Source organism: Artemia franciscana, chromosome 11, assembly GCF_032884065.1.
Source record: "Artemia franciscana chromosome 11, ASM3288406v1, whole genome shotgun sequence".
Taxonomy (NCBI): Eukaryota; Metazoa; Arthropoda; class Branchiopoda; order Anostraca; family Artemiidae; genus Artemia; species Artemia franciscana.
In genome coordinates, this window is record NC_088873.1 from 43,562,747 (window position 1) to 43,590,456 (window position 27,710).

At 35.4% G+C, this 27,710-nt stretch overlaps 1 protein-coding gene across 1 annotated transcript in view; it reads left to right on the forward strand.

The window, feature by feature from the left end:
- Positions 1-27,710, forward strand: part of LOC136033264 (chitin synthase chs-2-like) — a 93,491-nt gene that overhangs the window by 18,294 nt on the left and 47,487 nt on the right. The window contains exons 3-5 of the mRNA XM_065714018.1: positions 8,953-9,197; positions 19,497-19,790; positions 26,000-26,215. Of these exons, the coding sequence (XP_065570090.1) occupies positions 8,953-9,197; positions 19,497-19,790; positions 26,000-26,215 (755 nt within the window). The remainder of the gene's footprint in view (positions 1-8,952; positions 9,198-19,496; positions 19,791-25,999; positions 26,216-27,710) is intronic.

Genomic DNA, 27,710 nt, shown 5'->3' on the forward strand with positions numbered 1-27,710 from the left:
GTCTTGATTGCTTGGCTATCCTTTTAATTTAAAAAGTTTATTGCGAAGGGCAGCGAAAGGGTCACGGTCGAACGTGACGGGGTGTGGTCACTCTTTTTTGTATAGATTCTTCGTTGAATTTTGCTGTGAGAGCAATTTAAGTGTATATTTGTAATTTCATTATTTGCTTTATCTTTTCTACTGGATTAGTTTTGGGCTGGGTTAATAAATAAATCCTCGGGTAATCTACGAACTAAGGAGCAAGACAAGTGCGTAGTTATTTTTCGGTGCACAATAATAAAAATGGGGGGAGGGGGAATACTTTTTTATTCTATTGTTTTAATAGGAAATAAGCGAGTTGTTTTAATAGGGTGAACGGCGAGGTTTCCCCAAGCAGTAGCGTCAATTCACTGAAATTTAGAGGGGGGATCTATTTTTCAATATCTATTTGAAAAATTTGGTGGTTTTAAGTTTTTCTCAATGGAAACTCCCAAAAAGGTGATGTTCAGAAAAAATATATCCTAAAAGATATTTCTCAAAATTCAGAGGGGCATATAAATTTGAGGGAGAGGGCGTGCCCTCCCCCTCATTTGATGCCACTGTGCCTACGCATGTCCCTGAGGAAAGCCGCATGAATTTATCCTAGATACAATTTTTCTCAACAGAATAGGATAGAGGCTTAATGAGTTGTAAGCCTCTAAGCAGATAATTATGTCATACCTAAAACAAAAGGTGGTACATTACAATTTGTAAATTTTTGAGAATAACAAAAATAAGGTCTCAAGAGACAAATTTTCTTTAGGGATATCAGCAAGAAGAAATGTATAAAAATTACAGTTTGTTACATATTAATGCAGCTCAGTGCAGTACTTGTTTGGTGTACTATTCCCAGCGAGGCGTTGACCATTTTAAAAATTCTATGCACCAAGTGAGGTGAGCCATATTTTGTGGAAATGTAGTCGATGAGGCACATCGAGGTTGCATGAGTAGTACTCCAAGATGTAAACCAGGTGATGGTGAGCGGGCAGCCCCTCGATCCTAAGCAAAATACTCCAATCTAATATATTAGGACTTGGATTAGGAATTTTGGGGGTTTTAATACAGTATTGGATCCAGTGAAGGCCCGTTGCTAAGTATTGCCCAAAAGCACTAAGAATAAAATAATTGCAGCTTTTATATGAACTTGGAGGCATGAGTGTTAGACTGGGTGTGTATTTGGAGAGGTAGCAGGCAGTGTCGAAAGCAGGGTTTGGTGTGCAAAAACGACACACAATGCAAAGCCCTTTTACCTTTTACCATTTTAAAAATTCTATGCACCAAGTGAGGTGAGCCATATTTTGTTGAAATGTAGTCGATGAGGCACATCGAGGTTGCATGAGTAGTACTCCAAGATGTAAACCAGGTGATGGTGAGCGGGCAGCCCCTCGATCCTAGGCAAAATACTCCACTCTAATATATTAGGACTTGGATTAGGAATTTTAGGGGTTGAGTTGGGACCTTCGCTTTCGTAAGTGTAGTGAACTTGCAGTAGTTTTTGGGCAATTTTATGTGGTTAGAATATTTTTGAGTCCGGTTGGGATCTTGCTATAGTTTGTAGTGGTAGTGGTAGTTTATTTACCATTGGTAATGATGAGCTGCTATCAGGTATCCGTGTATCGCAATATATTATGACAATTATACTTTGGTGGGACTGTTCTGGCTACAATTACCGCGAAAATTTTTGCAGCACATTGAAATAAAGTGAAAGACTATGAATTTATTTTAATTATTGAAAAAACAAATATTATTTGTCTTATACTAAATTTAAAGAAAAAAAATCCTAAATTTAACGAATAAAATTTGTTGTAGGCGGATAGTAGAAATTTTAGATACTCAAGGCCCCTACGGTTTTAATACAGTATTGGATCCAGTGAAGGCCCGTTGATAAGTAATGCCCAAAAGCACTAGGAACAAAATAATTGCAGCTTTTATATGAACTTGGAGGCATGAGTGTTAGACTGGGTGTGTATTCGGAGAGGTAGCAGGCAGTGTCGAAAGCAGGGTTTGGTGTGCGAAGTCAACAACACACAATGCAAAGCCCTTTTACCTTCACATTTTCTAACCTTTTATTCTATATAGTAAGCTACTCCTACTCTTTCTGCTCAGGGGCTAGACGATATACTTTTTGTCTCAATCATTGTCATTGTAATCTCTGGTACTTTTATGCTTGGTTTTACCTCATTATAGGAACGGATAAATTATTCAAACCTGCTTTCCGCTTTGTAATGACGTATATAGTTGTCAAAATGATTGTTTTTCCTTTCACATAATCAAATGACCTTGGCATTACCAAGTTCTGCTTGGACCGTTCGTGGTAGACAGTTTTCCCCTTTATTTTGCCAAATAATTTAAAAGTTGAACAAGTAGAATAATTTATCGGTTTTGTTACCCATAAAACACCTTTAATACGCTATTATTTGTATATCATCCCCATTTCCTGTTTAGTAAGTAAAAGTAAAGTTTTTATTAGAGTTTGACTTATAATAAACTTTGATCTAGCCGAGGGGTCGCTCTCTCTCCGGAATCATGTATACCAGGCGGTATATGCTAAGCCTGGCGGAACTGTGTCAAACACTTTGGGAGTTTGTCAAGCCTTTGAGGACTTCCAAGCGTGGTGGAACTGTGGCACACGTGACGTTCCGAGATGTACGCCAGATGGCGGGAAATCAGTGCCTCTCAGATCTAGCGGTATAAAAAGACATCATAGGATCCCAGCTACTTAACGCATTAATAGATATCTCTCATGGCCCTAATTCCAAAAAACTGAATTCTGCCAATATAGCTGCGGACCTCCACTTTGGACTTGTAGTTGGGGTCAATTCCATTTTAGTAACTGCATTTTAGGTACTTGGGTTGGCATGCTCTACCTTGTTGAAAGCAGATTAATGAAAAATTTAATTAACTTTAGAAAAAAAATGATAATAACGTGGAGCAGTACAGAGCGTCCCATTTCTTTCGTTTCTTTGTATTTGAGAAATATCTTTCATTTTCTCTACGTTCGCTTTCCCCAAGGATCATCATGGTTCCAGTAATGGTTACAATCATAGAAACCGAAAGTAAAAAAAGAGTTATGAAAACAATCGTCTTGTAAGCAAAATTTTTTATTTTTGCGTCATTTAGAAATGACCAAATTCAGTCCGATTCAGGTTTTGCATACGAGTCCAGTGGACATTGTCCGTCACGCATAAACCAAAAATCAATCTAATTCTTTCATTCTTTAGTTTTATACCTATCTACCTTAGTTCCGCCCTGGGAATTGCGCATTGACGGATGACAGATATACTTATCTATCAACAAATGAACTGACGTCATTTCTATATAATCCTAATAAGGGCTTATGCCAGGTTTGCCTCTCACTCAATCGAACTATCTGCCTTGGCTTTTCTACAATTAGTCATGGCTTAACGCCCACAACTACTTGATTTTAATTAAGAACTTATAGCTATCTTAATGTTTATTTTAATAGTAAAAGATTATTGCCTAACAAATTTTTGAGGATTTTGAAAAAAAGGCTTGAAATCTGTCGAACACAGCGATGGATCAAGATGAAAAGTGTACCATTTAATCATCATGGTCGAAAGCCTTAAACTGCGGATATGCAGTCCCATTTTTGGGTTTAATTTTACGTCATTTTTGGGTAATCGTCATAGATTAGTGTTTTAATTTCTGCAGTTTTCTTGTGTACTTTTCTGCTCATCTGATAATATCTTTCTTTACGTCATTTTTGGGTTTAATTTTACGTCATTTTTGGGTAATCGTCATAGATTAGTGTTTTAATTTCTGCAGGCTTCTTGTGTACTTCTCTGCTCATCTGATAATATCTTTCTTTACGTCATTTTTGGGTTTAATTTTACGTCATTTTTGGGTAATCGTCATAGATTAGTGTTTTAATTTCTGCAGGCTTCTTGTGTACTTCTCTGCTCATCTGATAATATCTTTCTTGACGTCATTTTTGGGTTTAATTTTACGTCATTTTTGGGTAATCGTCATAGATTAGTGTTTTAATTTCTGCAGGCTTCTTGTGTACTTCTCTGCTCATCTGATAATATCTTTCTTTACGTCATTTTTGGGTTTAATTTTACGTCATTTTTGGGTAATCGTCATAGATTAGTGTTTTAATTTCTGCAGGCTTCTTGTGTACTTCTCTGCTCATCTGATAATATCTTTCTTTACGTCATTTTTGGGTTTAATTTTACGTCATTTTTGGGTAATCGTCATAGATTAGTGTTTTAATTTCTGCAGGCTTCTTGTGTACTTCTCTGCTCATCTGATAATATCTTTCTTGACGTCATTTTTGGGTTTAATTTTACGTCATTTTTGGGTAATCGTCATAGATTAGTGTTTTAATTTCTGCAGGCTTCTTGTGTACTTCTCTGCTCATCTGATAATATCTTTCTTTACGTCATTTTTGGGTTTAATTTTACGTCATTTTTGGGTAATCGTCATAGATTAGTGTTTTAATTTCTGCAGGCTTCTTGTGTACTTTTCTGCTCATCTGATAATATCTTTCTTTACGTCATTTTTGGGTTTAATTTTACGTCATTTTTGGGTAATCGTCATAGATTAGTGTTTTAATTTCTGCAGGCTTCTTGTGTACTTTTCTGCTCATCTGATAATATCTTTCTTTACGTCATTTTTGGGTTTAATTTTACATCATTTTTGGGTAATCGTCATAGATTAGTGTTTTAATTTCTGCAGGCTTCTTGTGTACTTTTCTGCTCATCTGATAATATCTTTCTTTACGTCATTTTTGGGTTTAATTTTACGTCATTTTTGGGTTTAATTTTACGTCATTTTTGGGTAATCGTCATAGATTAGTGTTTTAATTTCTGCAGGCTTCTTGTGTACTTTTCTGCTCATCTGATAATATCTTTCTTTACGTCATTTTTGGGTTTAATTTTACGTCATTTTTGGGTAATCGTCATAGATTAGTGTTTTAATTTCTGCAGGCTTCTTGTGTACTTTTCTGCTCATCTGATAATATCTTTCTTTACGTCATTTTTGGGTTTAATTTTACGTCATTTTTGGGCAATCGTCATAGATTAGTGTTTTAATTTCTGCAGGCTTCTTGTGTACTTTTCTGCTCATCTGATAATATCTTTCTTTACGTCATTTTTGGGTTTAATTTTACGTCATTTTTGGGTAATCGTCATAGATTAGTGTTTTAATTTCTGCAGGCTTCTTGTGTACTTTTCTGCTCATCTGATAATATCTTTCTTTACGTCATTTTTGGGTTTAATTTTACGTCATTTTTGGGTAATCGTCATAGATTAGTGTTTTAATTTCTGCAGGCTTCTTGTGTACTTCTCTGCTCATCTGATAATATCTTTCTTTACGTCATTTTTGGGTTTAATTTTACGTCATTTTTGGGTAATCGTCATAGATTAGTGTTTTAATTTCTGCAGGCTTCTTGTGTACTTTTCTGCTCATCTGATAATATCTTTCTTTACGTCATTTTTGGGTTTAATTTTACGTCATTTTTGGGTAATCGTCATAGATTAGTGTTTTAATTTCTGCAGGCTTCTTGTGTACTTTTCTGCTCATCTGATAATATCTTTCTTTACGTCATTTTTGGGTTTAATTTTACGTCATTTTTGGGTAATCGTCATAGATTAGTGTTTTAATTTCTGCAGGCTTCTCGTGTACTTTTCTGCTCATCTGATAATATCTTTCTTTACGTCATTTTTGGGTTTAATTTTACGTCATTTTTGGGTGATCGTCATAGATTAGTGTTTTAATTTCTGCAGGCTTCTTGTGTACTTTTCTGCTCATCTGATAATATCTTTCTTTACGTCATTTTTGGGTTTAATTTTACGTCATTTTTGGGTAATCGTCATAGATTAGTGTTTTAATTTCTGCAGGCTTCTTGTGTACTTCTCTGCTCATCTGATAATATCTTTCTTTACGTCATTTTTGAGTTTTCAGTAAAGCACTAGTTTTTAGAATTGCACAAATGAATATAGAGCAATCTCGCCAGTCATTTTATTCGAGCTAGTTTTGTAGTTTTTTCTTGCATGACGGAACAATAATATTTGTTGGTTTTCAGTTTGAACTTCGCCAGGCTTTTCACCTCTGCAAGGATTTTATTTATTTTATTATTATTTTTGTTAATTGATTGCATTGAACACAAGGTCGTAAGTAGGTATTAACTTTACTCGATCGCAAATTCTAAGTTTGATACCCCTTTTAAAGGCCCAAAATTGACCAGAGGACAGTCTGATATCCCATATGTCTTGTACCCCGATCAAGAGCTTGATAGATACATTATTTTTAGAAAAGTGAACTTGTTAAACTTTGTTAACCGTTAAACTGTCTGACAAAATAAACCTTGCGAGGCGCATACAAGAATTCTGAATATATATTAGTGAAGGGCTAAACTATGAAAAAAGTGAAAGGGCTAAAAGTGAAGGGCTAAAAGGGGCCCGCTTCCCCTAGTTTCATAAAGGTGTACTTGTTACACCTTGTTGAAATCAGGATCTTACATGACTATTTATTAGGTTGGAATAAAGTATACAAAGAGATGCCTTAAGGCCTGGTGTTTAAGGCTTCTCGAGCTTCCTTGTTACAAATCTGAGGCTAATATCGGCTAGCATGAACTCCAATGAGAACTTTTTAGGTTTATCTTTCACGAATAATATCTACATCTCACCAAAGCTGCTATTTTAAAATTTCTTATATTGTTGGTTATAAGTTTGTTGGCTAATAGTCCAATATAAAAACATTACGTACGTATTTCACAAATAGTCTTTTTCACCAAAGTTAGTATTTAAAGACTTCTTGACTTCATATTTTTCATTCTTTGATTGCAAATTAAATAAAAAAAGAAGTTTTTTGAATGAAAGTAAGGAGCAACATTAAAACTTAAAACGAACAGAAATTACTCCGTATATGAAAGGGGTTTTTCCTCCTCAAAGCCTCGCTCTTTACGCTAAAGTTTGACTCTTTCTCTTAACTCTATTTTTAAAACAGTAAGAAACTTTAGCGTAAAGGGCGGGGCGTTGAGGAGGAAAAGCCCCTTTCATATACGGAGTAATTTCTGTTCGTTTTAATGTTGCTCCTTACTTTCATTCAAAAAACTTGTTTTTTTATATTTTATTTCTGGACGTTTTTGAATTAATGCATGTTTTGATCTTGGCACTCCGCACATAAATAATTAAAACAAAATTTGCATATTAATTAATTGCAATTAATCGAAAGAGTTTGAGAAAAAAGAAGTAAGGGAGGAGGCCTAGTTGCCCTCCAAGTTTTTGATTACTTAAAAAACAACTAGAACTTTTAATTTTTTACAAACGTTTTCATTGGTAAAATTTATGCGTAACTTTCGAATTAACTTACGTAACGAACTTCTATATTCGTATGTTTTTATTGCGTATATAATGGGGTTCAACCCTCGTCGATACCTCGCTCTTTAGACTAAAGCTTAGATTTTGTCCCAATTCCTTAAGAATGACCTCTGAATCACAAAGGCCGTAGAATAAATAGTTGAAATTACTAAAAATACTTTAGCGTAAAGAGTGAGGTATAACCAGGAGGTAAACCCCTCATATGCGGAATAATTTTTGTTCGTTTTGTTTTAATGCTGCTCCTTACTTTCATTAGAAAAAAACTTTTCATATTTATTTTTTCAATGTTTTTTTTTCAAATAATGCTAGAAAATCCTTGCGCCCCCTTCATTGAAATTCTCTTCCCCCATGAGAAGTTCCTTCATGGAAATATCCTCCCACGTAACCCTCCCCCCTCAACTCTCCCCTCCCTAAACCAAAAAACCCCCCTTAAAACGTCTGTACCCTTCCCAGTAACCATTACTATATGTAAACACAGGTCAAAGTTTGTAACTTGCAGCCCCTCCCACGGGGACTGCGGGGGAGTAAGTCATCCCCAAAGACATAGTTAATAAACTTTTCGGCTATGGTGAATAAAATGGCTATCTCAGAATTTTGATTCGGTGCCTTTGGGAAAAAAATGAGCATGGGAGGGGGCCTAGGTGCCCTCCAATTTTTTTGGTCACTTAAAAAGGGCACTAGAGCTATTCTTTTTCACTTCCGTTAGAATGAGCCCTCTCGCAACATTCTAGGACCACTCAGTCGATACGATCACCCCTGGGAAAACAAAAACAAAAACAAAAAAACAAACAAATAAACACGCATCCGTGACCTGTCTTATGGCAAAAAATGCGAAATTCCACATTTTTGTCGATAGGAGCTTGAAACTTCTTAAAGAAGGTTCTCTGATACGCTGAATCTGATGGTGTGATTTTCGTTAAGATTGTATGACTTTTAGGGGGTGTTTCCCCCTATTTTCTAAAATGAGGCATATTTTCTCAGGCTCCTGACTTTTGATGGGTATAACTGATCTTGATAAAACTTATATATTTAAAATCAGCATTAAATGCGATTCTTTTAATATAAATATTGGTATCAAAATTCCATGTTTTAGAGTTTCGGTAACTATTGAGCCGTGTCGATCCTTACTACAGTTCGTTACCACGAACTGTTTGATATGAGCGGGAAATTGCAATATGCCGATAAAAACTATACAGCTACTCATATCATAACTGCTCCTATCATGACTATCACCACCACGTATTTAATATTAACTAATGTTGACTGCTATTATTAGTAAGGTCGTATCCAGGGGTGGGGGCTACGCTCGAAATTTTTGTCCCGTTTGTAAAAAGTAATAAATGCATGAAAAAAATTTTGATGCTTTTTTCAGAAGGTTTATGGTGAAATCCCCCCCCCTGAACAAAATCCTGGATGCGCCATTGATTAAGAGTAAAACTTATTATTCAAATTCAGGCTACTGCTATTACTATAGGCTAAGCAAAACTATTTTAAATATAAGCAAACAGAAAAAAAATTTAGGGACAGTAGAAGGTGAGTTATTTTTTTACTTGTAATAACTCCTAAGACCTTGATTTTTTTTCTTTTCTAGTCAAAGAAGTCTTCAAGAGACAAAAGGATGGGACGTGTTTCGAGTGTTACCCCCGAGTACCGACACGGGGTCAAATGCAAATCAGAAAACCTTAGAACTAATAATGAAAATACTCAAAGTGTTTGCATACTTGTTTACCTTTGTCATTGTTTTGGTAGCTGGCGTCATTGCAAAAGGAACGCTGCTGATGATGACTTCTCAAATCAAGAAAGGTCGGGATGTGGCCTATTGTGGAAAAGATCTTGGTAAGCTAGTACAACTACTTAAAAAAAAAAACCAAACACGAATTAAGGCGTTAATGGCCTTATGTTTCATAATGATTGTAGAGGTTACCTGTAGAGGTTTCTAGCTCCTATCTGCAAAAATGCGGATTTTTTTTTTTTGCCACAAAAAAGATCACGGAGGCGTGTTTATTTGTTTTTGTTATTGTTTACTTTCTCAGGGATGATCGTATTGACCCAGTTGTTCTAGAATTTGAATGGAAATTAAAAGCTCTAGTGCCCTTTTTAAGTGATCAAAAAGACTGGAGGGCAACTAAGCCCCTTCCACGCCCCCCTTTTTTAAACATCATTCAGTCAAAATTTTAAGATTGTCATTTTGTTCAGTATAGTTGAAAGGTCTGAAGAAAGGTCTTTAAGTTAAAAAAAAATGCCAACTATTTACGTATAGTACCGTATTTGTTGTTGGGAAGTAAGCATACGTTTTTCGGATGGGGGGAGGGGATTTTTTTGCTGAGGTGATTTTCTACGAGGAGAATATTCCATGGAGAGGGAAGTTTCCAGGGGATGAATTTCTCAGAGGAAATCCTAGACTGGGGGAATTTGCCAGAATTCCTATACAAAATTCTCTTTGCTCTTGCTTTCTCATTGCCGACTCAATTTTACGATTGGATTTGTGAAGGGTAATTAATTGTCCGAGGTAAATTTTCTCCAGGATCGAATTATCTAGAGGATATATTCGTGGGGAGGAGGGATTTTACCGTTGAGTGGCGCCAGATTTTCCTGGCATTATTTAAAAAACAATCGGAAAAAAATCAACCGAAAGTAAGGGGCAACATTAAAACTTAAAACGAACAGAAATGATTACGTATATATGGGGGTTTGAGCCCTCCTTGACACAACTCTCTTTGCGCAAAATTTTGAATTTTGGCACAATTCTTTAAGAACGACTCCTGAAACACAAGGTTCGTTTAATTTGGACAATAAGTGCTTTTTAAAAATACTAAGAAACTTTAGCTTGAAGAGCGAGGAGTTGATGAGGGGGTAACCCCCCTCATATACGCAAAAATTTTTGATCATTTTAATTTTTAATGTTACTCCTTAGTTCAAGTTGTAAAAAATTCGTTTTTTTAATAAAAAGAAAAAAAAACGGTAACAGTTTTATGCATGGTCTTCTCTCAAACCACAATAACAAAATTGTTGCTTTACTAGATATGGAAAAATTCAACCACTTCGATCTCCAGAATCGCTTCTAGTTTAGCAGACTCCCCCCAACCACCAGGTGACTGGATTTAGCCCGAGGATTTATACAGCAAATTACTGATTTGGCATTACTCGGCATTACAAACTAGATAATGAAGAAAAATCGTCAAAAATCAGCAAACTTTTGTGCATAGCTTTGAGCTATATCCAGGAACTAGGGGGTGAGCGTTGGGGGGGGGACAGTGCTGAACGGGAACCAACTCTGAAAAAATACTTCATAAAAAGTTTCTAAAAAATTCGCTTAAATTCTCTAGCATCGCAAATTCAACAGTAGTAGGACAACTGATTAGATCTTTGAACTTCGAGCTATTTATTTTTGTTGATTGAATCTTTTCGAGCATATATGGAGGGGGTGGGCTTCGGATGCAGATTTTGTATGGGTTTGTACTCGGAAATTTTCCAAGTTGATTTTTGCTTGGGTTTTTGATGGCCTTGGTTTGGAGGTTGAATATAGCAAGTACTGGAATCACCGATGGTAACATGATCGGTGATGGTGTCCATAAGTAACGTTGGCTTGAAGCATAGCAAAAAATCAAAAGTACTGAGCGAAAAAAAAATGCCGTCTCCAAATTAGTATTTAGTAGGTATATTCGAGCATAATAATTTCTTGGGAAGGGGAGTCACAGTTTCGAAAAAGGCCAGATTAAAAAAAAAAAAATGTTTCATCATATATAAGCACTAGAAATTTTATGATAAATCTTTTGAGTCTTGACATTTTGAATGAGGAGAGGGTGCGAAACCTTCTTCTTCGGGACATGTGTGTCTGGTATTTATTACTTTGGGAAAGTAGGCTAATATTATGCTTCGCACTTCTGCAAAGTTTATTCATAATTATATTAATTAACGCTTGAAATTTACTTAACGGCGAGATTTGGCTGACGTCAAGCTTTTAGATAACATATATACGAGGCGTGTTTTCTAATTAAGGTCCGTTTGATCATAAGTACACAACGAATAATTATTTAAAAAAAGTAAATTTATTTTCAAAAAGTACATACTTTAGTCTACTTAACAGTATAGTTGCCAAGTTTGTTGTAATTCACCATACCTCTCAACTAATTTTAAAGTAACCTCCATATAAAAAACTTTTTAAACTAATTTTAAAGTAACCTCCATATAAAAAACTTTTTAAACTAATTTTAAAGTAACCTCCATATAAAAAACTTTTTAAACTAATTTTAAAGTAACCTCCATATAAAAAACTTTTTAAACTAATTTTAAAGTAACCTCCATATAAAAAACTTGCCGCCTGTTCCGCTAACCAGGAATTCACTTCTGTTTTTATGTCGTCATCATTATTGTAACGTTTGCCACTGAGGTGCTGCTTGAGGTTGAGAAATGAATGGTCATCACTCGGCGCAAGATAAGGACTGTATTGTGGGTGATCTAAAACTTCCCAGCCAAAACTGTCCAACAAAATATGGTTCTGACCTGCAGTGTGAGGTCGTGCATTTTCATGAAGATGGACAACTTTCTTTGTCGACATGCCATTTTTTTATTATTTTTTTTTTAATCCCTCTGTGGAGCTTTCTGAGAGTTAGACAGTATACTTCTGTATTGATGGTGGTCTTCTATTATCTTGGATCTTCTAGGATCTAGGATTTCTAGGATTCTTCTATGATCTTCTATGAGCGCTTTCTGAAAATAAACTTACTCTTTTGAAATAATCTTTTGTTGGTTACTTATTTTCAAACGGACCCTAATTAAAAACATGCCTCGTATGTAAGTATAAAATTAATGTATCATTAATATTTGTCAAATTTTCCAATAATATCAAACAGTTCGTGGTAACGAACTGTAGTAAGGAGCGACCCAGCTCAATAGTAACCAAAACTCTAAAAAACGGAATTTTGTTAGCAATAGCTACATCAAAAGAATCGCATTTTAATGCTGATTTTAAATATATAAGTTTAATCAAGTTTAGTCTTACCTATCAAAAGTTACGAGCCTGAGAAAATTTGCCTTATTTTAGAAAATAGGGGGGAAAACCCCCTAAAAGTTACAGAATCTTAACGAAAATCACACTTTTAGATTCAGCGTATCAGAGAACCTTATTGTAGAAGTTTCAAGCTGTTATCGACAAAAATGTGGAATTTTATATTTTTTGCCAGAAGGCAGATCACGGATGCGTGTTTATTTATTTGTTTGTTTGTTTTCTTTTTTTTCCAGGGGTGATTGTATCGACCCAGTAGTCCTAGAATGTTGCAAGAGGGCTCATTCTAACGGAAATAAAAAGTTCTAGTGCCCTTTTTAAGTTACCAAAAACATTGGAGGGCACCTAGGCCCCCTCCCACGCTAATCATTTTCACAAAGTCATCGGATAAAAATTCTGAGATATCCATTTTATTCAGCATAATCGAAAAACCTTATAACTATGTCTTTGAAGACGACTCACTCCCTCACAGTCCCCATGGGAGGGGCTACAAGTTACAAACTTTGACCTGTGCTTACATATAGCAATGGTTATTGGGAAGTATACAGACGTTTTCAGAGGGATTTTTTTGGTTGGGGGGAGTTGTTGAGAAGAGGGGGATATGTTGGGGGAACTTTCCATGGAGTAATTTGTCATGGGGGAAGAAAATTTCCATGAAGGGAGCGCAGGATTTTCTAGCATTATTAAAAAAAAACAATAAAAAAATAAATACGAAAAAGTTTTTTCATCTGAAAGTATGGAGCAGCATTAAAACGAAAAAAATTACTACGCTTATGAGGGGACTCGTCCCCTCCTCAATACCTCACTCTTTACGCTAAAGTATTTTTAGTAATTTCAACTATTTATTCTACGGCCTTTGTGATTCAGGAGTCATTCTTAAGGAATTGGGACAAAACTTAAGCTTTGTTGCAAAGACCGAGGTACTGCTGAGGGGGTAAACCCCCTCATATACGTAATAAAAACATACAAATACAAAATTTCGTTACGTAAGCTAATTCGTAAGTTACGTATATCTTTTACTAATAAAAACGTTTGTAAAAAATTAAATGTTCTAGTTGCCTTTTTAAGTAACCAAAAAACTGGGGGGGGGGGGGTTTAGGCCTCCTCCACCGCTCCTTTTTCCCCAAAATCATTCGATCAAAACTATGAGAAAGCCATTTAGCCAAAAAAATAAATATGCAAATTTTGTTTTAATTATTCATCTGCGGAGAGCCAAAATCAAAACATGCATTAATTCAAAAACGCTCAGAAATTAAATAAATAAAAACAAGTTTCTTTAACTGAAAGTAAGGAGCGACATTAAAACTTAAAACGAACAGAAATTACTTCTTATATAAAAGGGGCTGGTCCCTCCTCAACGCCCCGCTCTTTACGCTAAAGTTTAACACTTTCTCTCAACTCTACTTTTTAAAACAGTAAATAACTTTAGCGTAAAGAGCGGGGTATTGAGGAGGGACCAGCCCCTTTCATATACGAAGTAATTTCTGTTCGTTTTAAGTTTTAATGTCGCTCCTTACTTTCAGTTAAAAAAAACTTGTTTTTTTATTTAATTTTAGACTAAAAAACGGTTCTACACACCATTGCAACAACCAAGCAGCCTACGCTGGAATGTGTTTTGGTTAAAACCCCAGTTTAAATGAATAAAAGAAAATGTCAACTATCTAAAAAATAAAGAACAAATGTTAAACATTATAACATTCGAGACAAAGCCAAGCCTGTATTAATCTAATATCCAGAAGGGTTGGACCCAGGGGTGCCAATTGACAAAAATATATTATATGGTGAATATATATTTACAGAATCTAGGGTGGCAATTTTGTTGTACTTCCGATTTTTGGAATGAAAGTACTAAAAAATAAGTATTTTCACATGTACCAAAAAAGATATTTTTTGAAATATAGGGGGAGGGGGTAGTTGCTCCGTGCTTCCAATTGGCACACCCTCTTGGGTCTGGTCCTTTTCTTCTCTAATTTAACCTCTTTTGTCTATTCTAAGCATTTTAGGTGCTAAATTTGTTGTTATAGACTATGCCATTTTTGATTGAAGGTAGTTGCAAAATCAGTTATTTTTTAACAACAATCGAGATCTGGAAAAAACTTTTGGCACAGGTCAAATCTCATTTTGAAGTAGCCTTAGAATTAGCCCAGTCAATGTACCGTTTAGCCCAGTCAAGGCAGCCCAGTCAAGCCCAGTGGGCAGCCCAACAAGGACATGAAAATAATTTGGTTTTTTTTACATGAAACATTTTACATGAAAACCATGATTTTCTAAAATTTCTCTTTGTTTTTATTTTATCAAAACTATTAAATTGTTTAGGCAGTAACAAATTTTTGTCAGTGTTGCCACGTTAAAACGTGAAAATGAATAAAAACAAATTAGTTAAATTTGACAACGCTTTTCGTCCGTAAGAGTTCAAGCTAACAATATGTTGATTTCAAAAAAGACAGCTGCACCTTCAAAGATAAGCTACACATTCTGAAGTTGTTTGGTGCCATATGTTTTTAGCTTCATTTGTTTGATTCCCCCCCCCTCATTTCCTTTTTTAACTGTTAATGCTAAAATCTGCAACCTGAATATGGAGGTTTTTCCTATTTAAAATTGAATTCTTGAATTTTTTTTGAATTTTAAGATATATATGTTGCGTAAGTTTTCTCGTAACCAATTGAAAAATCAATTTTTATTTTCACAGTCCTTGGTACCTTGAAATAAATTCCTTTGTCAGAGCCTCCTCATCCGTCGTTGCTCAGACATATTCTCAGAAGAAGCGTGAACACACAACGGCTTTTAACGGTTTTAAACGGCGTGAACACAACGGCTTAATATCCTAAAATTGAATTTTCTTGGTTTAAGATTTCATATTCAATAAACCACACTTACCCAAATCAAGTGCTGATAATCAATTGATACGGATTGCTGATTTCTTTCTGACTATATGACCTATATTCACAGGATGGTAAGCATTTGCGGCGAAGATTTTGGTTTGTTTGGTTTCACTTGAAATAGATTGCTCAAATAAACTAAGTATTATAATTGACGACGTCATAATGTCGAATATTGTTTGTGTAATTTAAATACGTAAAATTAGATCATTTATCAAGATTATGAAGAGATTTTCGGAATGGCGGTTATGTTGCTTTCACACTTTGCTGTAGAACCTTTCACACCTGCATAAATTCAGACTTTGCGTTACTCTATGTCAATCCTAAGGAGCAAATCTTTTCCGTAACTTCGGAACTGTCAAGTAGACTAGCTCTGTATAAAATTTTACATCCTATTAGCTTATGTTACGTTATGGAAGAGTTCGCTTGTAGCAACATATTGAAGTTTCTGCACGAGGAATTAATAAACCTTGTAAATAAATGATAAAAATTTTCCTAAAAAACCTGTCATGCTTAATCAGAGCTTTAATCTCCATTACACATTTTTAATTTTTGAATATTTTGCTTATGATGATTTTAGACGACGACTATGGTGGTTTCGTAACTTGTTGTGTAAGCCTAGTGTGGAAAGGACTTGTTTCAGTGTGAAAAGTTGTAATAACCGTATCCTAACTTAGAAAATTACGCACATACTTTAAAAGCCTCTTCCCTGAATTTATTGGTGCTATTTTTTGGTAAAAAAAAAAAAAAAAAAAAAAAAAAAAAAAAAAAAAAAAAAAAAAAAAAAAAAAAAAAAAAAAAATAGAGGGAAATATGCTTTTATGATTATCGAGCTGAAGTTAAAACGTTATTCTTAAGACTAATTACTTAAGAGCTTTTAAATTCTTATTTACAAGCTGATACTTTTAAATAATTTGTCTAAGCCGGATAAGAAAATATAGCCCATAGACTATAACGTATACAAATGAGAAATCAGGTCTTTTGATTTCGAATAGTTATACTGGTTTTGGAAATGTAACCGATATTTTTTACTATCTTATACGTTTTGTGCCTCTGACAGAGGGGTTATGTACTACCTGCCAAAGTTCACGCCCGCTCTTGGTTCCAGTCGCACCTCTGCCCCAAGTCCTATTAATTTCCATAAAAAAGCAGGTAAACCTCTGCCTCTACATATAAACATTCAAATTATATGAAGACTGATGGTCATACCTGAGTTGTCTTGAAAATTATTCTGGCAGGCTACACTCGTATTCATCTATTTTTTTCGTATTTTTACAAATATTCACACCATATGGCTGAACCAATTTTGTGGCATGATTGTTTAGCTTGCAGACACCGTTATATAAAAATAGTGTCAGGCTGACTACTTTATTGTATGGTACAAGTTTATAATTTATGTACGCATATAATCCGTACAGTCATCAATCTATACTGGCCGCTTGTCCTGGATATAATAAATTGCATGTATGTTTGATTGTTCTGGAGAAAAAGCTTAACTATTGAAGAGATAAATTTGAAATCTGATATAAAGTAGGTTTTATTACCCCTATTGATGCCAATGGTTCAACCCATGAACAACCTGCCCAAAAAATATCATACTTACATACTTATTTTAGGCGGGTACCAGACGATATTGTGTCCTGTCCGGGACCAAAAGGACCTTTAAATGACTTCCCACGACTAATTTATTCGATTGACTGCAACTTCTCCCGCGATTTTCATCCAGTCTTTGTCCTGTCTTAGACCACGACTCCGGAACCCTCCTTCCTCCCATGGTTCCGGATCTTCTATGAGTTTTGCCCCAGGAGCTTCCTAGTTTTTTTCCCGTAGGGACCACAACGCCCAAGAATCCACCTAGTTCATTAAATTTTTTTTTAGATAAGTGTACACAATGGACTTTTGAATTTTCATCCCCTCTCAAAATCTCATCATTTATAAAATTTCCCCGTATCACTAAGTTTTTCTTCACCCCTGGCGCTCACACACAAGGGTCTTGTGTCCTTCACCCCTGGCGCTTGAATGTTTTTCAGTATTTCCTTAAATTTTCCATTTAATTTGCCAAACATAGCCTTTTGCTATGTGGGTGAAAATTTCTCTTTTTTCTCCGCTATCAGGTGCTATAATAGTCGAGATGCTCGAATTTTTTGATGTTTTCTGTTGGCTTGGCACCAAGGTTAACCTGGCTAGAATCAGATTGGTTAAGAGCCATTACGGTGGTTTTAGGACCATTGATGGCGAGTCCAGTAGGTAATAGCTACTGAGTTGAGGAAGTAAACAAAGCATTCAACCAAACTGGTGCTATCACTGTTGTATCATCCCTAAAATTTGTATTGTAAAGTAGTTCTTCTTTATTTAACTCGTGACTGGAGTAAATTGGAATTCAGTCTTATCAAACAGTTTGTGGTAACGAACTGTAGTAAGGAGCGACCCGGCTCAATAGTAGCCAAAACTCTAAAAAATGGAATTTTTATACCAATAGCTACATCAAAAGAATTGCGTTTTAATGCTGATTTTAGATATATAAGTTTCCTCAAGTTTAGTGTTATCCATCGAAGTTACGAGCCTGAGAAACACCCCCCAAAAATCATAGAATCTTAACGAAAATCACGCCATCAGATTCAGCGTATCAGAGAACCCTATTGTACAAGTTTCAAGCTGTTATCGACAAAAATGTGGAATTTTGTATTTTTTTGCCAGAAGGCAGATCACGGATGCGTATTTATTTTTTTGTTTGTTTTTTGTTGTTTTTTTTCCCAGGGGTGATCGGATCGACCCTCTTCTCCTAGAATGCTGCAAGAGGGTTCATTCTAACGGAAATGAAAAGTTCTAGTGCCCTTTTTAAGAGATCAAAAAAATTGGAGGGCACCTAGTTCCCCTCCCACGTTAATTATTTTTCCAAAGTCAACGGGTAAAAATTCTGAGATAGCCATTTTATTCAGCGTAGTCGAAAAACCTTATAACTATGCCTTTGGGGATGACTTACTCCCCCACAGTCCCCTTGGGAGGGGCGACAAGGTACAAACTTCGACCAGTGCTTACATATAGTCATGGTTATTGGGAAGTGTACAGACGTTTTCAGGGGGATTTTTCGGATGGGGGGAGGGGTTAAGAAGAGGGGGACATGTTGGGGGAACTTTCCATGGAGGAGTTTGTCATGGGGGAAGAAAATTTCCATGAAGGGAGCGCAAGATTTTCTAGCATTATTTAAAAAAAAACAATGAAAAAATAAATATGAAAAAGTTTTTTTCAACTGGAAGTAAGGAGCAGCATTAAAACTTAAAACGAACAGAAATTATTATGCATATGAGGGGCTCGCCTCCTCCTAATACCTCGCTCTTTACGCTAAAGTACTTTTAGTAATTTCAAGTATTTATTCTACGGCTTTTGTGATTCAGAGGTACTGACGTAGGGGTGAACCCCTCATATATGTAATAAGAACATGAGAATACAAAAGTTCGTTACGTAAGCTAATTTATAAGTAACGTGTATCTTTTGCTAATGAAAATTGTCGTAAAAAATTAGAAGTTTTAGTTGCCTTTTTAAGTAACCAAAAAATCGGAGGGCAACTAGGCTTCCTCCCCCACTCCTTTTTTTCTCAAAATCATTCGATCAAAACTAGCCATTTAGCCAAAAAAAAAAAAAATATGCAAATTCCGTTTTAATTATTCCTTCCACGTAGAGTCAAAATCAAAACATGCATTGACTCAAAAACGTTCAAAAATTAAATTTAAAAAAAACAAGTTTTTTAACTGAAAGTAAGGAGCGACATTAAAAATTAAAACGGACAGAAATTACTTCGTATATGAAAGGAACTGCTTCCTCATCAACGCCCCGCTCATTACGCTAAAGTTTTTTACTGTTTTAATTAGAAGAGTTGAGAGAAAGAGTCAAACTTTAGTTTAAAGAGCGGGGCGTTGATGAGGAAGCAGCCCCTTTCATATACGCAGTAATTTCTGTTCGTTTTAAGTTTTAATGTCGCTCCTTACTTTCAGTTAAAAAAAATTGTTTTTTTAATTTAATCTATAGTCCAGGATTGCCACCCGGTGTAAAAAATCATTAGATTTTTGCGATTTTTGGTTGATTTAATGATTTTCTTCAATAATCTAGTGATTTATGAGCTGATTTAGTGATTTTTGTTTTTTGGCAATATAAAAAATCACTAGAAATACTGATAAAACATTAGGGATATCAATCCTGCTTTAGTCTCTAAGTTTCCTGTTTTTATGTTTAATTATACTTTTTACATTTCAGCCCGAGATCAAGCATTTTATGCAAAATTACCCACAGAAGAGAATGTCGTCTGGACATGGTGTCTGATCTTCACCTTTCTCGTACCAGAAATATTTACTCTCTTCAGAGCTTCCAGGATAGTTCTTTTTAAATCATGGCGCCGTCCTCCGTTCAGTGACTTCGTGATCGTTTGGATGTTCGAAAGCTTTCACATTATTGGAATAGGGCTTTTAATGTTTGCAGTACTGCCACATTTAGACGTTGTCCAAGGCGCTATGATTACTAATTGCGTTTGCTTAGTGCCTGGTGTCTTAGGTAGGTAATTTATACCTTAAGGTGTCAGGGAACGACTACTACTACTAAAAACTCACCGTAGCACCAAGCCGCCTGAGACCAATACAGCTACGCACGGTCATCCTCCATCCCAATCTATTCAAGGTCCTCCTTTTTATACCCTCCAAGGAAGTTCCCGTTTCCTTTAAATCTTTCTTTGTGTCGTCCTCCCACCCAAGAAGATGACAAGCTGCTTTCTGTTTATCCTAGACGGTTGGCCGAAAAAGACAACCGTCAGAGTAATCCGGAGGCAATTTCTCTGGAAAACATCTAGCAAATCTTATATTCGCTTTTCGGAGCGCCCATGCTTAAGTGCCACATTTGACCACTGCCATCAATGTAGCTTCTAATGTTCTAATCTTGGTTTGCAGACTTATCTTCCTGCTCTTCTAAACTTTTTTAATAGTGAAAAAACAGAATTAAAAAGCCTTGGCTATTCTACTTATAACATCTTCACTGCCCCACCGTCTTTAATAATAATACTACCAAGGTAAGTGAAGCTGTCCACCAGATCAATCTTTTCAGTATCCAACGTCACATTTTCATCTTCACTTATTCCTAGCCTTAGTGACTTAGTTCTCTTAACATTTATTTTCAAACATATTCTAGCAATCGTACAATCTGTTTCCTACCTGAAAGCAGACTATATGATCAATTTCTGGGTGTATCCTAGCGTATTAGCAGAATTTCTGTTTGTGGGTCTATTTTAGAATGTTTTTCTGCAGTTTTTTTTTCTAAAAAAATCTGAGGATTGAAGCATTGGTTTTTGTCTTTTTTTAGTATATACTTTAGCAAAATCTCTTGACTAGAGCCTTGTGTTCATTATGGTCTTCCCGGGTGAGGTTGTCCGTGCTTTGTGACTTTTCTGGCAGCTCAGGTATCCATTTAGGCTCAAAAGACAAATCAGGCGCATTCGACGTGACACTTTTTTTTATATAGGAAAGATGGAATCCTATGAACAAAAGCAGTCGTTCACTTGGCTGACATCGTCCGAAAGAGCGATATTGAAGACAGGGTTTAACTAAAACAAAAGAAAATCAATAATATTATAAAAAATTTAGATTCCATAAATTTTTGGGGTCCAATGTGTATTAGAATATGAAAAGGTAATTTACATACAGTAAGCGTTATAAGATGCTGATCTAAAATGAGAGCAGTGGAACAAGGGCGGGCAGGAACCCCGAGAGGACGGAGATAAGAACCATTTTGGTACTTGTTATGGCGCCTATGTTGTTCTTCATTTAAGTAGAATCTGTTTCTCAGACTAATCCTAATGAAATATCACAAAAAACGATGAAAATATAATACTTTAGAAACAAATTTGGGCCACATATTTGCAAGTCAGGGGAAGGGGGGGGGGGGGTAAATTATAGCGGGTCTGCATGCAAAAATGTGTCGGGTACAATTATTCTGCATATTATGAAGTAAGAATTGTTTACTGACTTCACACCGTCCAAATACTTTACCCTCCCCCCAACCCCTTAATATGCAAATATATAGCCCAAGTTATATATTCTTCATCTATTCTGTCACTTGTCTTTGTTTGACTCATGCTAAGCTGAAAGAAACTAGCGGAAGAAACCTTTTCTACAGTGCGTCGATGGATGAAGAACTTAACATAAAATATAATTTATGTTATAAACATAATATATAACAACATAAAATAACATAAACAACATAAAATATAATTTATGTTGCGCTATAAAATATAATTACCATTTTAAATTACATACTAGTAGTGGCGTGAATCAACGAACTGTTTTTTTGGGGGGGGGGATAAAATGAATTTTTCAAAGTCTAAAATTGGCGAATATTTTGTTATTTTCAAAGAAAATGCAAATAAAAAGAATTTTTTGTTGAAAATACCTCTCAAAAAGGTGTTTCAAAATTGACGTGGGAGGGGTAAATTGGCGGTAATGGAAACTAGGACTGATGCAACCACATCGGTTAAAAAGGTGTTACGAAATTAAATTGCTTTTAAATGAAATTTTTCTTTCGAAATTTCGCGTTTAACAAGCACAACGTAAAAACATATCGACACAAAATAATATTTACCAGCTGATGACATTTCATCAAAAGAGAAAGGGAAAGTAGTAAGTGTTGCATATCGAAACTTGACTTACGACTGTCATGTGATAAAAGCATTAATTCTTTTGAAATCGTTTCTCTAAAATTGTTCTGGATGCGGTGGTATTTTGGATCCAAAATTGATTTCCGGTCACAAGTTTTACCTAGCCTAAGTAGAAAACTAAGCATGACTCCAAAAAATTACACAAACGGAATCTATACTTATTTTTGGTCGTTTTGGTGAAAAAAATGTTTTCTACTTATCCTAGTGATAGTGAAATTTTGAATCAAGCTCTACGTTTATATAAACACACTCGCTGGTAAGGTTAGGTTTAGGGGCGCTGTCCAAATACTTTATCCCCCACCCACAACCTGGTTATCCGACCTCAACCAAAACGTGGTGGAAAGTAAGGGAGTTGTGTCTGCAATCACAATCCCATAAGGCCTATTCTTCTCCCGACCTGTCAGGATTTTTATTTTTATCTTTTAATGTGTAATATCTTCTATGTAATTCATCCAATTTTTTTTTAGTTTATCCTCCAACTCCCGAAAAAAAATTCCGGCGCAGGTGCTTGTTCGTCTTTGTCCCTTTTGTCATTCAGTTTGTGGTTAGTTATTCAGTTTGTTTGTTCAGATCCTTATTCAGTTTGTGGTTGCACAGATCGTTATTCGGTTTAGGGATTCGGCATCAATTATGCTTGTGTCTGAAATGCTCGTTACAAATACATACCTGTATAGGCATGTAAATGGAAAGAGAATGGGGGCTAAGACTAGGGCATCCCCCTTCGGGAAAATTAATCTTCGCAATTTTGTAATATCTTGTTCAACTTTCCATATAATTTGCATATCCTTTGCGTTTATTGTCCAAGTTTTATCTCATTTAATCGACATCTCCTTCCATAAAAAATGCTTACGTGCCTGTAGCTATTCAGCGTCAAAAAAGCCAACTCAGTTATCTCATTTTTTCGGCAAAATATTTAAGGCATCGAGATCGCAAGTTGCTTGATGGAGGAAATTATTGAGCAGCTTGATATTAATAATAAAAATTTGAATTATTTGATTAATTATTATTCTCCTGCTACATATTTCTTTCAAATGAGACCAGAAAATCGCAAAAGTAATTATTATTATTGCCTTTTGATTTTGGACAGCCATGCAAATGCCACTGGCAGTTTCCTAACAGTTAAAAAAAAGTAACAGTTAAGTTAGTTTTGTCTTTAATTAAATAAATGAATGAGGTCCACATTCAACGGTCTAAAAATAGCAGACATGCACATTATTCAGGTATAATTAGATGCTTACTTAGCAGTTCTAGAAGCTACACTCAGGTGATCAATTTTTTTCCATTTCTCAAGAAATTTAAAGAGAATAAAAGTTTCAGTTTCGTACTGTTAGTTCTAATGAAGTAGCCCAAAAGGTATGGGTAACTTATAACAATAGTTTCGGGCCCGGTCGAAGCTAAAGATGACCTGCGGCGTCAGTTGAGTGGGGGAGGAGGCTCCCTTCCGTCTTTGAAGGTTTTATATAATATCTTTTCTGTATTGAATTGAAAAATGCCATTCTTGGCGTTTTAATTGAAAAAAAAACACAATTGCCCCCCCCAAGTATTTTGAAAAATACACCCTTCTATATTTTCGTGAATTGGCACCATTGAACCCTTTTCATTCCCTTTTATGACAAACTTGTGTGTGACATTAAAATCAGTGACCAATTCATGTTCACCTTGACCGGGTGGAGGAGTAGAATTTTTAATTGCAAAAAAATATGCTTGCATTTCAAAGCTCCTAGGATATCCAGGTGTCCTGCTAGCAGTGGAAAAAAACAAGCACATCCGGGTCTCGGGCTCTTTTCAAGAACCCCCGAAAATGTGTTACGTTACACTTTTTCCCCTGAAGAAAGTGTTACTTTTTTGAAACTCGAAAAGGGTACGAAAAGGGATCAATAACAGTTTCTTTGTTAATCTAGTTTTCCTCATTGTAGCTGATTACAACTTTGCTCAATCATATTTCTGTATGTATCCAAAAAATTCTGATTTTAGACAACAAACGACAATTTTTTTTTCTTCCTGAGTTGTTGGTCAGATCTAATGAAGAAAAAAATATTTCTAAAAATGTATCAACTGAGCTAGGAATTAATATTTCCGAAAAATAAATATATTTTTCGAACAAGATTTTCAGAAAATTTCAATAGGCCTTTATGAAAATTGAAGCTTTTTAGAATTTTTGACGTAGAGAGCATATTTTATGCAAAAAAAAAAAACTCAACACAACTTAATTTTAATTATTTTCACAGAAGGGCCAGACTATTAGCTGCTTATAAAACATTTCCACTGCTCCATAGTTCAGCATTTAAACTGATAATTATCTAAGGTTTATTGTGTATTTTAAAAAACAAAAGAGAAAAAATTAAAGAAGCAAAGGTTTTCTTTCAAATCAAAGTATGTAATTAACATTACATACTCTTTTCGAGTTCCAAAAAAGAAAAACAAACCCTGTTTTTTTTTTTTACGAATGTCACAACCTTTATCTGTTTTCAATTGCTTAAATAACTCGGGGTACAGTGAATATTAGAACTTTGATCCTATACCATATATCCCTATACCAGACGTTTTCTCCTTCACTTTTACCGGATGGAGGGAGGGGGATCTACTGCTGTCGGGTACAACTTCGAAAAATGCTCGAAGAGAGGCAAGGATAGTCCTCGTAAAATATGAGAAACTATAAGACAATCGCGGAAACGTTCAGGGCCCGTGAAATGGGCCAGGAACCTCAGCCCCCTCTTCTTCCTCATTGTGTACGTGCCTAAATACTATCAGCATTTAGTTTTAAAAATGAAAAATTATAAACAAGATGTTTTGTCATTGAAGTGATATGCAGAAAACAGAATCAGCTTCCATATACTATCCAGTCTTTTATTTTATTTGACAGTAGAGACCCTCAGGAACCAGCTCATTGGCCTTCTGGCCTTCCCAGAAAAGCCAGCTTAGATTTTCTCCTTGTCTCCCGGCCCCTCTGTCTGCCGCATTTCCTGAAACCCTCAAATGGCTCAGAGTCGGACGTGATGGTAGATAAACAGGTTTTCTTTTTTACCCGAAGTCGCTTCCTCTGCGATAAGGGCTACGAGAAACATTTCAGGCTTTGCTTCGATATTAGGTCGTCATGATGTCGCTGTACGTGACCGAACCACCTTAGGCGTCTGTTAAATATTTCTACTCTACATTCTCTTTCCGGGTTTTAAAAGAAAAGAAAGAAAAAGAGATAGGGTTCTTTACGAATTTTGCAACCGATCCATGGTTTCAAAGGATAAATAATTCGGAATGCAGATATTTTATTACTTTGGTCTTCTAATATTTTTTAGCCATTTCAAAGGGGAAGTGTTAGTAATATATAATTCAATTTCTTCAAAAAAAGGAGTTCCACCTCTGTCTGACACAACTCGGAAGAATCCATTTAAAAAGGAAAGAAAAAAAGAGCAAGAATAGCCTGCTGAAAATATAAGAAATAGTCGGAAACATCGTGAAAATTGTCGGGTTGAAGTTGGCATGGGTCCAAAACCTAGAATGGTTTGATTTGGTTGTTCTTTTAAATGAAAGTACCAACAAAACCTTATAGCCTTTTTCGGTAGTTTCAATGAAACTACCGAAAAAAGCTATTGTTTAAGTTCAGGGGGATTGGATAAAAAATCATGGGACAACTAGTACCCCTTACACCAGCTCAATTGACGCCGCTGTATCCCTCTTCTTCTTCCTTACGCATGTGCCTGCTTGCCACCAAACTTTAATTTGAAAACTGAAACACAACTATGAATAATCATAAAGCACCTAATTAGAAGCAGAAATCTCATTCTTAGGTTTCGTGGGTAGATAGACCCACTGCCGCACTCTCCTCTTTCCCCCTTATGTACGTGCCTGCCTTAAACTAGTCTTTAATTTTGAAGCGATAAAACTATCATAAATAACCATGAAGTAGCCTATCTGGAAGCAGATGTCTACTCATGGAAGGGAATATAAAATGTGCGAGACGTAGATGGAAAATAAAAGCTTGGCAATTAATTCATTTTAATGTAGATACACACTGTATAAATACACACTGTATTTAAGTTTACTGAATTTTTTCTTATTTCAGGAATGCTTTCACGTAGCAGAAAAGAGTCAAAACGGTCAGCCAAAATACTGGTAGATATATTTTCTATCCTTGCACAGCTCACTGGGCTTCTACTGTGGCCTATTATTTTAGCTGGTAAAGATGGGGGAAGCCATCTGGTCTGGTCACTGCCTGTTTCATTGCTCCTCACATCTTGTGGATGGTGGGAGAACTATGCAGATAAGCATTCACCATTTGGTAAGTAAATCAGGTAGATGGTTGAACCTGCTAAATACTGCTAAAAACAGAATAAATTGTAATTGGCAATTGATTGTAAAATAACCAAATATCAAATTTGTTTAGTTTTAGGTGCTTAAATTTAAGGATTAATTCATATGGGAGAGATTTAAAATTTTTCTTTGTTTTTGCGTGTAGGTGGTGCATAAATAGTTTCTGTTCCCCATTGAGAGAAGTCAATAACATACCTGTTCCTCATTGACAGATGAGAAGGTGGTATTAATTTAGATTATATAAAAAGCCAAAGAACTTGTGGGAAGATAGATATATAAAAGAAATAAGCCGTAGTGTATTCTCTTTTGTAAAGATTCTAGAAATTGTGTCAGCACGCAACGCAAATTTCCTCCCCCCAAAAAATTTCTGCTGAAAGTTTCAACTGTAAGTGATGCCTCCAAAAACGAGTAGACGTTCGAAATACTATAACTTTTGAAAATCCCATTTATGAGAAGAATAGAACCCCCTTCCCTTTTAATTACAAATATTTTCTTTTGTACTTATTACAACCTTGAAAATAAAAATATAAAAATTGGAGTAGAATTAAATTTTAAAGTGATGAGCTTTCAGCAATTAATCAGTTTAATTTCATTAGTTCTTTCCGAGACTGTTCAAGATAAATATAGTTTCACTACAAACAAGAGATTGGATACCGCCCCCTTTCTTAACTGTAAAAGTCTAGAGCCTACTCTGTCATTGGCACTTCCCTGAAAACAAATTATATGACAAATAATTTCTTTTCCAATCATTACAGCGTTAAAAATGAAAATAAAAATTACAGTGAAGTAAAATTTTGAACTGATTATCTTCAAGACACATATAATTTTCAGAAAGCACCAATGACAATATAAATTTTAGGCCTTCACAGTGAGAGAAAGAGGCAAAAGCCAAAATCTTGTTTGTAGTGATTATTGTTCGTTTCAAGCTTCGTTTGCATATTCAATTTAATCTTTTTCCGTTTTTTCTATAAATAGTGATATAGACTTCATTCCAGATTTTATCCCCAGTCCTACAAGCTATGGGCTCTCTTGAGGGAATTTATCCTATTCTGATGTATTATGTTAAGTTGAAATTTATTCTTGTCTATCTTGCTGTAGGCTGATGGACCATCATAGGGGTGGAATTAATGACATTGAAGTAGCTTTGAAAATATATGTTTGTTTTGGCAAGGTTGGACTCTGATTTGGATGAGTGATGTGTATCAAAATTTTATTTTCTCCTCACTAAGCTTCAAGCAGTGTGGGCTTGCCTTAAGACCTACCCCAAGCATTCGAATAGAGTCAGATTCTCGTAAATTCTGATTGACTCCAATGCCTTAGAATATGACGGTTCCAACTCCAAAGCCTTAAAATCTAACGATTTGGTCTAATTTACCAGCAAATTAGGATTCTTCGACTCCATAAATGTATGTTTAGAAAACTGTATATTACATCCTGAACAAAACTCTATAGTTTATACTATC